At 38.1% G+C, this 12,213-nt stretch overlaps 1 protein-coding gene across 3 annotated transcripts; it reads right to left on the bottom strand.

Annotated features, from left to right (window-relative positions):
* Positions 1 to 1,567: 1,567 nt before the first annotated feature.
* LOC145452460 (uncharacterized) lies at positions 1,568 to 9,857 on the bottom strand. Of its 3 annotated transcripts, none has more exons than XM_080330642.1 (10): positions 8,909 to 9,857; positions 5,299 to 6,772; positions 5,094 to 5,231; positions 4,951 to 5,031; positions 4,792 to 4,908; positions 4,331 to 4,424; positions 4,075 to 4,274; positions 3,422 to 3,535; positions 3,111 to 3,215; positions 1,568 to 2,763 (listed from the first exon to the last, which is right to left on the bottom strand). In XM_080330642.1, the coding sequence occupies exons 2-10, from the start codon at positions 5,572 to 5,574 to the stop codon at positions 2,449 to 2,451; spliced, it is 1,440 nt and encodes a 479-aa protein (XP_080186768.1). In that variant the 5' UTR covers positions 5,575 to 6,772; positions 8,909 to 9,857; the 3' UTR covers positions 1,568 to 2,448. The 3 variants fall into 3 exon arrangements, with proteins under 3 accessions (XP_080186768.1, XP_080186769.1, XP_080186770.1); XM_080330643.1 differs by having other exon boundaries at positions 4,792 to 4,896; XM_080330644.1 differs by having other exon boundaries at positions 5,299 to 5,405; positions 9,038 to 9,857.
* Positions 9,858 to 12,213: the final 2,356 nt, after the last annotated feature.

Genomic DNA, 12,213 nt, shown 5'->3' with positions numbered 1-12,213 from the left:
TCTGGATCGGCACTCAAATTTAAGTCTGCTCATCACCAGACTTAATTAAGTGCAGGTGGTGTTACAACACGTTTTACAACGCTATCTGACCAGCAAACCAATAGATTATTTGACTGGATTGTTAAGTTCAACGGCCGCATTGAATGAATGCTTATTAACCATGATGAAAATGTTTTCAAGTCCTATTGTAGTTAATGTGGCCACTGACCCTATAGTAATTTACAACTTGAGTTGCTAGACATGCATTCAGATATAAAGACATGACAATTTGTTTATGCGTCTCATGATAGTTTTTCTTTTAGTCTGCTACGTTTGAGCCAATACAATATCTTTTGATTATATAACAAACCGGAGGTCACGAATTAAGAACATACAATAAAGTAATTATAACAAGAAACCAGAGGTCATAATTATGGATTACGTTCCCCCAGCTCTACAGATAGGTAATTGTGTGGCAAGATAGCTAGGCTTACCATACGTCCTCTTTTAAGAGGATTTGTCCTCTTTTTTGACTTTTTTGAAAGTGTCCTCGGAAGACGCCCTTTTGTCCTCTTTTTTGAGATTTTGTCCTCTTTTTTGAAAATTTAGGTCAGATATAGAGGAAATTGCGAGTGATATGCCGCAAATTAGCGCAGAAGTGAAGCTCCGGCGGGTATTTCGGAGGGAAAAGCGGTGATTTCAGGTCTGAGCGAAATGAAGACCTTTTTTTTTTTTTTTTTTTTTTTTTTTAGTCATCCACTTGACAATATGGAGTGAAAAACGTGATTTTGAGCTCTGAGCTGAAGTGATGACCTTTTTTTTTTTTTTTTTTTAGTCAACCGATCATGAAGTGGGAAAAATTTACCGGTTTTTGAGAATTCTCCTCCAGTTTTGCATGTCTGAAATTTCTGAAAAAGTGTCCTCTTTTTTCATTTCCGAAATATGGTAAGCCTAAAGATAGCGCATTGATATAATCCACGACGGCTGCAACACCAATGGGTTGCGGGTTCGAGTCTGAACAAGGTCGACTTCGGAACCCCTACCTAAGTGTTGGAGGTTTATCTAGGTTCCTCCTCGCCGCCTCATCCACGTAAGCGGTGTCTTACAAAAAGCTTAGAAGTGGGCCGTGCTACAAGTCGGCAGATACGGAATCGAAAATGCATAAAATCGGCTTGGTGTAATTGTCTGTGGTAGTCGACAAACACCACGATCACCTCAAACAAATAAACTCTACCAGGTATATCTGACCATCGCGGGCTGAGAGAGGATTATAATTAATAGTGGGCTGATATATTGCAATTACTAAATTTCGTGACGAAATTCAATCTCCAACTTGAGATTACCACCCTACGGGGGCCGAAGACCAACGTTTGGACTGGGGGACGAATTGCTGTTTTGGTCCTGGTTCCAGCTACACTGTAAATTCTGAAGTGTTGCTCAACACGGAAAATTGAACACGAAACGTGATCCAAAAATTGAACGCCCATAAGTGTTGCAAAGTGTTCAATTTCAGAGTGTTGACCTAAAAAGTGTTCATCCTAAAAGTGTTCACTGTATGGCCGCTTGACCTGGCACGTAAACACAGGGCTCGAAATAAATTCAGATTTTATTGAATCAGTTTAAAGCAAGGCACTATCAGTGTGCAATCCACAAGTAAGCTTATTAACAATTGTATCACTAACACTAAAACAAATTCAGGTTTTTCCTGACCATATAAAAAAAATTCCGCCCGGTAATCAGGCCTGAAAGAAATTTTGTGGTTACATTACAAGTATATACATCAGGTCAGACTTGAACAACTAGAAAATACTCATCTTTATCAAGTTAGATTAGAGTTAAAAAATCAACTAAGATTTTCCCTAATTAGAGTTGAAATAAAAGAATAGCTTCAGTTTTTTTCAACCAATATTAAAATTAGAAGTATAGCTAGTTTTTTTCCAAATTGCATTAGATATAAAATTACCAATTACAAGAAAGCTCGGACAGTAAATCACTCTATAATATCAAATCAGAGTTCATTCTAGTACGGAGTACGGCAAATGTCTGATCACCAAGCCTGACTTGTTTCGCACAATACAGTTCTCCCGTGTTATTTTCAGGAATCCGCACAATTAGATTAGAATTCGTATAAGAGCAATAAAAGATTTCACAGCCATATTGTATTACAGGCATTTCGCTGAATTATATTGAAATTACAACTACAACAACTACCAACATTTTTTTTCAAATTTGAGTTAAATCAGAATTGTAGTTTCAGTCGTATCCAGATTGGACCAAAATTAGAATTATCACTAGTTTTTGTCTAATTAAATTGGAATTACTGATTTCACGTAAACATCGGCCTGGCTCGTTTCGTACTATATAGTTCTACTGTAGCATTTATATTAGAATTAAATTACTGAAATTTCACCCAATTACACAAGAATTATTTAGTTGTTCAAGTCTGTATCTGGGTAATGTTGATCACTTTTAATTGAAACAAAAATCAAGAAAGCGTTTCTCAAAGTCTACAAACTTGGCAGATTTATAAAAAGGATTTTTGCTATCCTTCACAACGATCTGCTGCAAAAAGCCCAAAATTTGGAAGTCTTTCGGATAAGCCAAGTCCAGGGCATAATAGAAGCCAAAAAGGTCGAGGACCATTCCGAAAACACCGTCTTCTCCCAAGCACTTTATAATCTTTCCATCAGCTACTACCCAGCCTTGGTGACTTCTCGATTCGTGGCGTGCAAAAATAAGGTGTGGTGGTTCCATCTTCTTGCTGCTCAAATTCAAATTGTGTGCCTTGAAAGAATGAGAAGAACGATTACAAATTTGACACTGAACTTATTTGAAATAGTTTATAGAATCACATTAGATGCGCTGTCTGAAAAATATGTAAAATCCTACCACTGCCTGCCAGATCTGTAAACTATGGCCATTTGGACATAACTTATGTTACAACCAGTAATAATATGGGATGGAGTAGTAAGTAGTAAAAGTGTCCAAAAATGAAACCATAATATGATATCGAGATTGACAAGCATACGTATCCGGCCAAGTGGAAATTGAGGATTTAGCACTCCATCTATGATTATTGCAAAAATACTGCATCAAATTAATATAGTGCACAACACTGAAGATAATATTACCTGGCTCAGTGAGAGGGCGTCCACTTGGGACTTGACTTTTATTCTGTTGTCTTTCAACTTCGCTTGGAGCAGAAGCAGACAGTTCACTTCATCAACCTCATCTCCCTAAAAATAACATTCTTCTGCATCTTGATTTAAAGCATTAGGCAACAAACATAGTAATATCAAATTTATACATGGGCGTAATGTGATGACTTATCTTGACAAATGACTTAGGCTAGGGATCAATATATAACAAGTGGAAATTTAATTGTAAAATTTTGCAGTTGTTTTGAATAGGGACGAATAAACAGATGAACGACAGATCTCACCTCTTCATTGGAATTACTTTGTGTCATTTTATCAAATGTCCTGAGCATCTCAATGTAATTTTCCTTCATTGACGTAAATGTAACTGTTGTCATCATTTTAAATTCCTCCCTTATCTGAATAAAATTAATTGAAGCAATTAATCGTGGAGTTGGCAGTTTGTTCCCGACTTCAAAATCAATTCAAAAATTGATGTTTCATTTCTTGAATAATGGACAAGCGTCTAACTTTTAACATTTTTGAATTGATATAAATTCTAAGACAGTGGTTCTCAAGCTTTTTCAGACACGCGCCCCCTTTATGATTGACACAAATTTCGCAGACCACACATTGTCAAATCACAAAATCCAACCAGGAAGCTAACAATTCCCACGAAAGTTTGATGGCATGAAAGATTATGACTGATGAGCGCTGACGAGCAAATTCTCAGATATGAAAAAAGGACTATACACAGAGCAATAACCATGACTTGGTGAGAATTTGCGCAATGCACGAGAAAATTTTTCAGGTTACCGCAGCTTTGCGCCTCCTTTCAGATTTTTGGGAAGAACTGTCCTAATACATTTCGCTTGCTGACTGGAAACTTGCCACGGTCCAGCACCTGAGAACCACTCATCACTCATCCATACTTGATGATGTGATAAAAAATACTCACCAGCCTGATATCACTCAGTGTAGGGATCGTCTTCAAAATACAGCAGACACTCTTTGATTTTATTTCCGATAGCAGTCTACGACGACGGAAGTGCACACGATTGAATAGCACAATAATTTTTGGCCAATTACATTTCGTTTTTTTCAATTCCGATTGAAGAATCTCATCGGCCTCTTCCTCAGTGAAGGTGCTCGTGGAGGCTGCAGTTTTTTCATACAATAAATACAAATAAGTGCAAGTTAATCAACCTCATTACCGTCAAGTACACCGGTGTTAACGGATGATGAATCTATTTTCCGGCCATGGCGAATCGTCCGAATCCTTTGTGACAGTTTATGCGAAAAGTATGACTGTATAAATAATGCATTACTCAATTGGTAACGATGTATAAAATCAAGTAGCTTGGCTTACATAATCATGTTTCCCCGGATACTTGAGGCAGGGGTAGGTTTTGCATAATCTACTGCAAGAGGCTGCATATTGATCATTAGTACTCATATCGCCGTGGCGTAGTATATGATGAGCACATTCGTGAATGACAGCATGCAAGCAATATGTACTGTCACCATTGCGCAATGCCGATTCTATAGAAATTCTGAATTTCGGTAAAGGCATGATTTTTTTCTACGAGGTACGTGGGGACCAGATGACTCTGTCTCCTAAAAAACATGGCAATAATATAAATTCATCCATGCAGCTTTTGTTATTAATATTAACCTGACTGTCTTCGTCGTGGCTGGTACGAGATTCCAAATCATCATGTTCCAACTGGTCGCCAACAGCAATGTCTTCAGGTTGTATTGACCTTGGCTGGTTAGATATCTGAAGTTGAAGCTATCATGACGAGCATGTCGATTATATCAAGGACCAACATACCCACGCAAAATTTGTAGCTGAAGCGAACTCTTCACAGATGCTGGTCGATTTTGGAAACATTGCATCCTCCCTTCTTAACTCCTGAGAACAGATCAGACATGATTAATTCTTAAAATGTTGTTTTACGATCAAGATGTTCGCACCGGTACAAAATCCTCTGTCAACGACTTCTCTTCATTTGTCATGTCACTCTCTGCATTGCTCGATGACACAGGCATAGTAGAACCAGAGACTTCGAACGACTCAGTATCAGACGGGCCAATATTTAGTCTAATCCAAGACTGTCAAGAAAGATAAACGATTTCAAATATTGGCGGTGCAAATTATCTACATATGCAGGCATCATACTTCCTGTATGGCCATTAATTTTCGTGCAACACCCACTTTGCCAGCAAACATATCAAAAAAATCCTTTTCAAGAAGTAAACTGAACGCAGCAGAATCAACCTCATTTTCTGAAAGAAATTGAGCAATATAAGGCAAATGTATAGTCACAATACAATCAGTTCGTTCTGAAGCTGCTCTGGGACATTTCAAATTAATTCCACTGCACACTGAAATCCTTCGAACCAAGGTCAAGCTATCAAGATTGACCAGCTCATGAAATTCCACCAACGTTTGCATTTTTGTTTATCACCATAATTTTATAAAGTGCGCCCCGCAAATGGATCAAGATGTTAAATGCGGTCCACGAGCTGAAAGGCGTACCCTCCCCTGCTATGCATTACAGTGTATTTAGTTTTCATAAATGTTACCCACCTGAATGACACAAAGCCTACAATAAAGTGACGTATTCCATCACGATTCCAAGATGAACTGAGAATTATTTAGTTCTAGTACCTTACACTTAAAACAAATATTACAATGTAAAATATTTTTGAGATTTGCTCGAAACATAGTACTGTACATCTTCAAATTGTTGCAACACCACCGTTAAACGAGCTACGCGAAGCAATACCGCTACTCATTTGTTTACCCTGTTGTCATTGTCTACAATGGACCACAACAATCCTCCTTTATATTTTATAAACGAGTGGATTTTCAGCATTGTTCAAATGCAGGTCACTAGTAGTGCTACAATAATATCGTACCGTACTGGTTTCCTAAACTTTGGGGCTCGAGCATTCACCAATATGATTGCTCATTCATGCCATCCTTCTTATAGCAGTAACGGAGGTGCAACGTATAGCAGTAACGGAGGTGCAACTTATAGCATCAGATAATACTAATACATAGGCATGTGTTTTTAATATTGGGGGCTTTACCTGGCTCCCCCGTTACCACCAGGATGGATGGGAGGAATATGCTATCTCATTGATGGATGCTCGAGCCTAAAAGTTTCCTAGTAGTAGGCCTATACTACTGAATAAATGCTATCAAAAAGGATAACACAGAGGCACAGCCTATCAAAACATATCATATTGACGCTGACTGTTACAATGTCAATACGTCAAAACCAGCTCAGATTATTTAGTATTCTCACACTATATACATTTACAGCTACTGAATACCATCAGATAACATACAAGCACAAGCAGTAGATTATCGAAACATTTGCAGCATACCGAAACGTGGATAGCATATCCATGCTGTCTCAATGTCAAAACCAGCTAACAGTATTCTAACGCTAAATACATCAAGCAGCATTTACCGTTACTGAATAGGAGACATCAATAAGGGGTACCGTAACATGCAAGCAATAGCCTGACTACACGTTTATAAAATAACATACGGTATCACGCTGTTGCAATGTCAAAGTGTAAAAACCAGCTCAGTTTATAAGTATTCTCACACTAAGTACATTCGGTGAAATTGACCGCTACTGAATAGCACAGTGGTTCTCAACCTTTTTTACCCGCGGACTCATCTCAAGCTCGCCAGTATACCCGCGGACTCAAGCTATATATTACTGAATTTTTTTTCCAAGGGAGTGTAATACGGTATCAACAAAAAATGAGCTAAAATTGAGTCAAGGAAGCTTTCTTAAATCTGTCTTTCCACATCTGTCGGCGTTGCAATTCAAGCAACTTTTCAGTAATGCAGACCACATCTCGATTTCCACTTATATTAGACAACTATAGATTGTTTCTGTGATTAGCACATGTCCCTACTATTTGTAATTTCCTAAATAGTCTGTAAGTGAACAAGTCGCCATAATCAATCACCAGCACTCAGCGTATATCGCACCGGAAACCTGTGCAATGTGCCTACGTGCAGGACCGTAACAGCACTTCTTCAGCCCCCCCTCAATAACAAAACGTTGGTCTTGGGCCACACAGGCCTTAAACCTACCTTCTGGTGGGCTTCACCCCCAGACCCCCCTTCCGATACGTTTTTACCGCTACTTCTCGGCGAAATTTTTGCACCGTTCGTTCAGTCGTTTTGTTTCGAATAAACCGCGCGAGGCGTGAAAATATATTCCATAATCATGATTGAATCGGTCGACATGATCGGGGATTGCATCTAGTAGTAAATTTTTTATGCTATCTCTGCTCATGCATTCAGATTTATCGGTCGAGCTGAGCGAGACGTTTCGGAACATGATATAATAATATAATTTTTCTAAAAAGTTGCATAAATTTTCAAAAAACACTCTATAATTTATGTTAATTCACGAATAATTTTGGCCCCCCTTCGAGGTCCCCCCCCTCAATTATGGGGGTTTGGTGTACGGCAGTTACGGTCCCGCATACGTGTGTAGTGTATAAAGAGCTGTCCCAGGGGTTTATACCTGGCATATTCTGTATGTGAATTGTTAATAGTGAACACGCGGCATTAAATTCCGAGTCCGGCCGTACTAAATTCAAGTGAATCCGACTAAAATTGTAGAGTTTATGACCGTGATAAAATTACTTATGACAATTTTAGCAATAGGCTATACCTCGAACATAAATGTAGGGCATTTTGAAAAATTCCAGTTGGCGATAATTGGCGTTTTATACCTGGCGTGATTGGTATCAAACCAGGATGATGCGACAGATGTGCAAAGCATACCCGTTTTACCTGTGATACGTGCAACCAACTGGTTTGCCCAAGACACAGAAAATATCAGGAGAACCAATAATGCTTGGAATGCTGATCAATTTGTAGTGGTGCTGTTTCGTTGTTCTTGCGTTTGAAATATACGTGGCCAAACATCGCTTGTTGAGGTATATCTCTAATATTGCTTCCAAAACTACATTCACTGCAGTATAATTTATTAACTTACAGGAATTTCGTATGCCCCTTATCAACAAGAGGTAACGGCACAATAAGAAGCATATAGAAAGAGATTCAAACAAAATCCAAATTGGCGAAATATGACGTAACAATGCAATGATAAAAAGGAACGGTAGCTGGCCAAAGTCAGCTGTACCGGTACTCCGGTAGTCATAATAAAGGGATAATAGAGAATCAAATTATACGATACTCAGAAGACGTTACACAGACAATTAGGGGAATATATTAATGGAATATTGAAAGATTGTATACAAACTCTTTATCCTTTTTATGGTGCCGGTAATTCTTGATAAGGGAAACCCGAAAAGTCACCGAGGTAATAAATTCTACTGCAATGAATGTAGTTCTGAAAGCACTATTGAAGTTGAGTGCCGCCAGTCACATATTTGAGGTATCTATGCATTTTCTATGACAGCTATTAAGGTTACTAACATTTCAAAATGGGTATTTTGCAAATCACTCGGCCTAATTCTCAAATCGGAATTGGACGAAACCGGACCAGGACGGGGCTCATTCACTTTCGGACCAAAAAGCTATTTTCTCCGTAAGGCTGCAATGACTTTGGTCCGAAAGTGAACGAGCCCCGTAGGTCTGTCAATTACATGTTCCGAAATCGTATCGGAAGTGGAAGAAAAAGTGTGCCGAGCCGATTAAGTTACTGAAAATTCCTGTGTTCGCGGACTCACCAAGGACCTTCCGCGGACTCAAATGAGTCCGCGGACTCGGGGTTGGGAAACACTGGAATAGCAGATAGCAATATGGTATAACATACATGCATATATTCATGATGCTGCAATGTCAAAACCAGCTCAGTTTACGTGTATTCTCACGCTAAATACATTCAGTAACATTCAAAGTGTTTCCGTACCTTCCAGTATATGGATATGATGTTCCTTCACGCTTTTTAACAACAGAAACTGCTTCAAAGGACCGTCCATTACGCCAAGCCTGCTTAGTTACCACGTGCACCGACGATCGCCTAACGCGAATGCTTAGAAAGGGACTACGAACGCGCTGTACCGTAACGAGAGTGGCTGATTAAAATTAGGAAGTCTAACCAATTCACCTCAAATACTGCAAATATGCGTAGTGATTAGAACTTTCGAATTAAACTCACATTCACGTGCTACAATCTTATGTATTTCACGAACCTACTGATACTAAAAGTGATTGTGAAATATAGTGTAGTATTATATTGAAAGTTAGCTGCAGTAGTTTGGAAAAGCCCAGCAAACACAGTGCAGACCAAAGATGTAGAAAAGCCGAGCCGATATAGTAGATATTAGATCTCGGCAGGTCGTAGAAAGGGGGATTTTGTGTCGACTCAATTCAACGTCTTTTCCATGTCCTTCAATAATGTAAATATTATGCAGATGCTACAGCCTTTAAACATGGTGAGTAGAATGTAGATCCTACGTTAGAAGAAGAAGATCCTGATATAATAACCTGTTTTCTACCACTATGGGCTTAACCTGATCACGGCTGCGTACACACACCACATTATTTACTACATATCAATCACATTTGTGATAATTTAATTTCAAACGAATTGGCAATAATGCCGTTGTAAAAAATAAAACGAACAAACGAACGAATGTCTTTAGAAAGAAAGTGAAAACAGTCCTTATCATCAGGTTTCATCTTCTGATGAGCCAGTTAAATAACCAGCATGCGGCCATTTTTTTCAACACGCTGCAGAAATAAAATGAAAATAATGATTAATAGCTAAGACATTCGTACTGTGAAAATGGCAGAGGTAGCGACTAACGAATGACTCCTACATTTTTTTCGCCCATACTTACTAAAATGGATTCGATTCTGAACTATTTCCACTCAAGTTTTCAAGTTTTATTATTATATTTTTTAATATTATATGACTAGAGAACTGACTTCAATCGTCACTTCTACTTGATTATCAAGATCAACGATGACTACTTCAGCACTCTTTGAAAACAGCCACTAACACAAAAAGAATTCTTGACTAAAATTTCTTCACATTCTGTCCAAAATGATCAATTCAACAATCCAAATGAATCAGTTATTTGGCAGCTAGTTGGAGAGATATATACTCAAGTCTAGAAAGTGGAATGATACTCTGCCTGGAAAGCTGAAGACCTAACAATATTGTGTACAGAGAACAAAACATTTGAGTGGCGGCACTGGTATAGACATTAATAAATTATTAGAATTGACAGCAAGACATTAAAATGAGAATTAGTGCAGTTTCTTAGGCTGTAGTGATACTCAGCCAGTAATTGACCTAGCAGAGAGCAAAACGTTGTAAATAAAGCGAGCGAAACCTCCGACAAATGATACGATAAAACATTAGAATCGACAGTCTTACTAGAAGCAGAATAACAATCATGAGGGGTTAGAGAACAGAAGCCCGGGAAGTGACCATCAGAAATTACTGCATACTGGCCGAAGAAATCCATGACCACTAACAAATGGTCTTTCAATAGTCACTATTGATACCAAATGACACCACCCCTATTTCATAGCAACATTTAGCAAATACAGCGCTGGAGTCAACCTTATATAAGCCCTAACCAAACGCCCATTAGTTTTCCCACCTACTACTTCGCGGATGGAAATACGCATTAAAGCGAACGGACGCGACTTGTCACACTCTTGCTATTTCTGCTCCTTTTTTCTCTTCGTTCCTCTTCTCTGTCGCTTCCGCTTGAGGAGAGAAACAGTCGGCCGCGTTTACGGATCGTGAATTCCCGGTGGGTGATTCTTCCTCGAATGGTCAGCACCTTGAAAATTGAGAACAATGTTGTTGCAAAATGCATGACAATTTGAAAGTTACATCATTCTAATTATTCCAGTTATGGCCGTGAATCGTTACAAGTGCGGTAACCATAAGAATTATTACTATACTTCAACTACAAATACAATACATTGTATAAAATGATTACCAATTCTTTTACGTTGATCGAGTCCCAAATAGATGAAATATGTCAAAGAATTTGCTAAATTTTTGTATAATTTCACAGATTCCGAAATCTTCTTAAAGTGCACCTTTCAAAAATTTGATATCAAGACTCCCAACATTTTACAATTCGAAGTTGGATGGCTTTACCAATACAAGCAAACAGTTTGTATCGCAATTGACAATTATGTAGAGAACGCTGCGAGACATATGAGTAGGCCTACCCTAAAACGTTTCTCTCACATGGACATTAGGGCTCTTAAAATATGACTTTTTTTCTCAAATCGTTCTGGCTACTTGATAATATTGTTAGGTTACCTAATTTAAGCCTAAACACAAAATTCGGTTCAATTCCAGCCAGTAACCGCTTTGCTACAGGAGAAGAAAGTTTCTATTTATTATATAAAAATAATTAGGTAATAAAAATTTGAAAATTTTCTGTTCACCCCATGAAAGTGTTAGGCTGTCTATAGAAACGATGCTCACCAAATTTGGTTCAATTCCAACCAGTGGAAGCGGAGATATTGCCGTCGAAAAATTTGGATTTGAATAAAATAGTATTTATGGTGACCGCTTCCACTGGTTGGAATTGAACCAAATTTGGTGAGCATCGATTCTATAGACAGCCTAACACTTTCATGGGGTTAACAGAAAATCTTCAAATTTTTTATTATTCATTTTTATATAATAAATAGGAACTTTCTTCTCTTGTAGCAAAGCGGATACTGGCTGGATTTGAACCATATTTTGTTTGTAGGCTTAAATTAGGTAACCTAACAATTTTATCAAGTAGCCAGTACGATTTGAGAAAAAAAGTCATTTTTGAAGAGCCCTACTGTTCATGACCGTCCACGTTTAGAGTTGCATCTCAAAGATGCTAAAATAAGCCTAAATATAATCCAAGCAATACGATCGTCCACTTTGACTGACTGAATTTCTAAAAACACCTTGATAGCTTCCACATCTTACGTTTCTATATACTGTCTGCTATCGGCACAACAAAGTAGGCCTATTTAAAAATACCAAAACAGATTCAACATACCACATCTCTTGCAAAGGCTTTTGCTTTCATTCAATTTTCAATCAAACTTCTTTAAATCCTCCTTTGT

This window comes from Botryllus schlosseri, chromosome 12, assembly GCF_051294905.1.
Source record: "Botryllus schlosseri isolate E-star chromosome 12, Bs_hap1, whole genome shotgun sequence".
Classification (NCBI taxonomy): domain Eukaryota; kingdom Metazoa; phylum Chordata; class Ascidiacea; order Stolidobranchia; family Styelidae; genus Botryllus; species Botryllus schlosseri.
The sequence above is the reverse complement of the archived record's forward strand: the minus strand, read 5'-3'. Positions and strand labels throughout refer to the sequence as shown.

Bases quoted from the DNA above. Each gene is read 5' to 3' on its own strand.
- LOC145452460 (XM_080330642.1), bottom strand. From the start codon at position 5,574: ATGCAAACGTTGGTGGAATTTCATGAGCTGGTCAATCTTGATAGCTTG. The intron at 5,232-5,298 runs GTATGATGCCTG...CTTTCTTGACAG, and splicing joins AATTAATGGCCATACAGGAA to TCTTGGATTAGACTAAATAT. The intron at 3,216-3,421 runs GTGAGATCTGTC...TGTTATTTTTAG, and splicing joins AAAGTAATTCCAATGAAGAG to GGAGATGAGGTTGATGAAGT.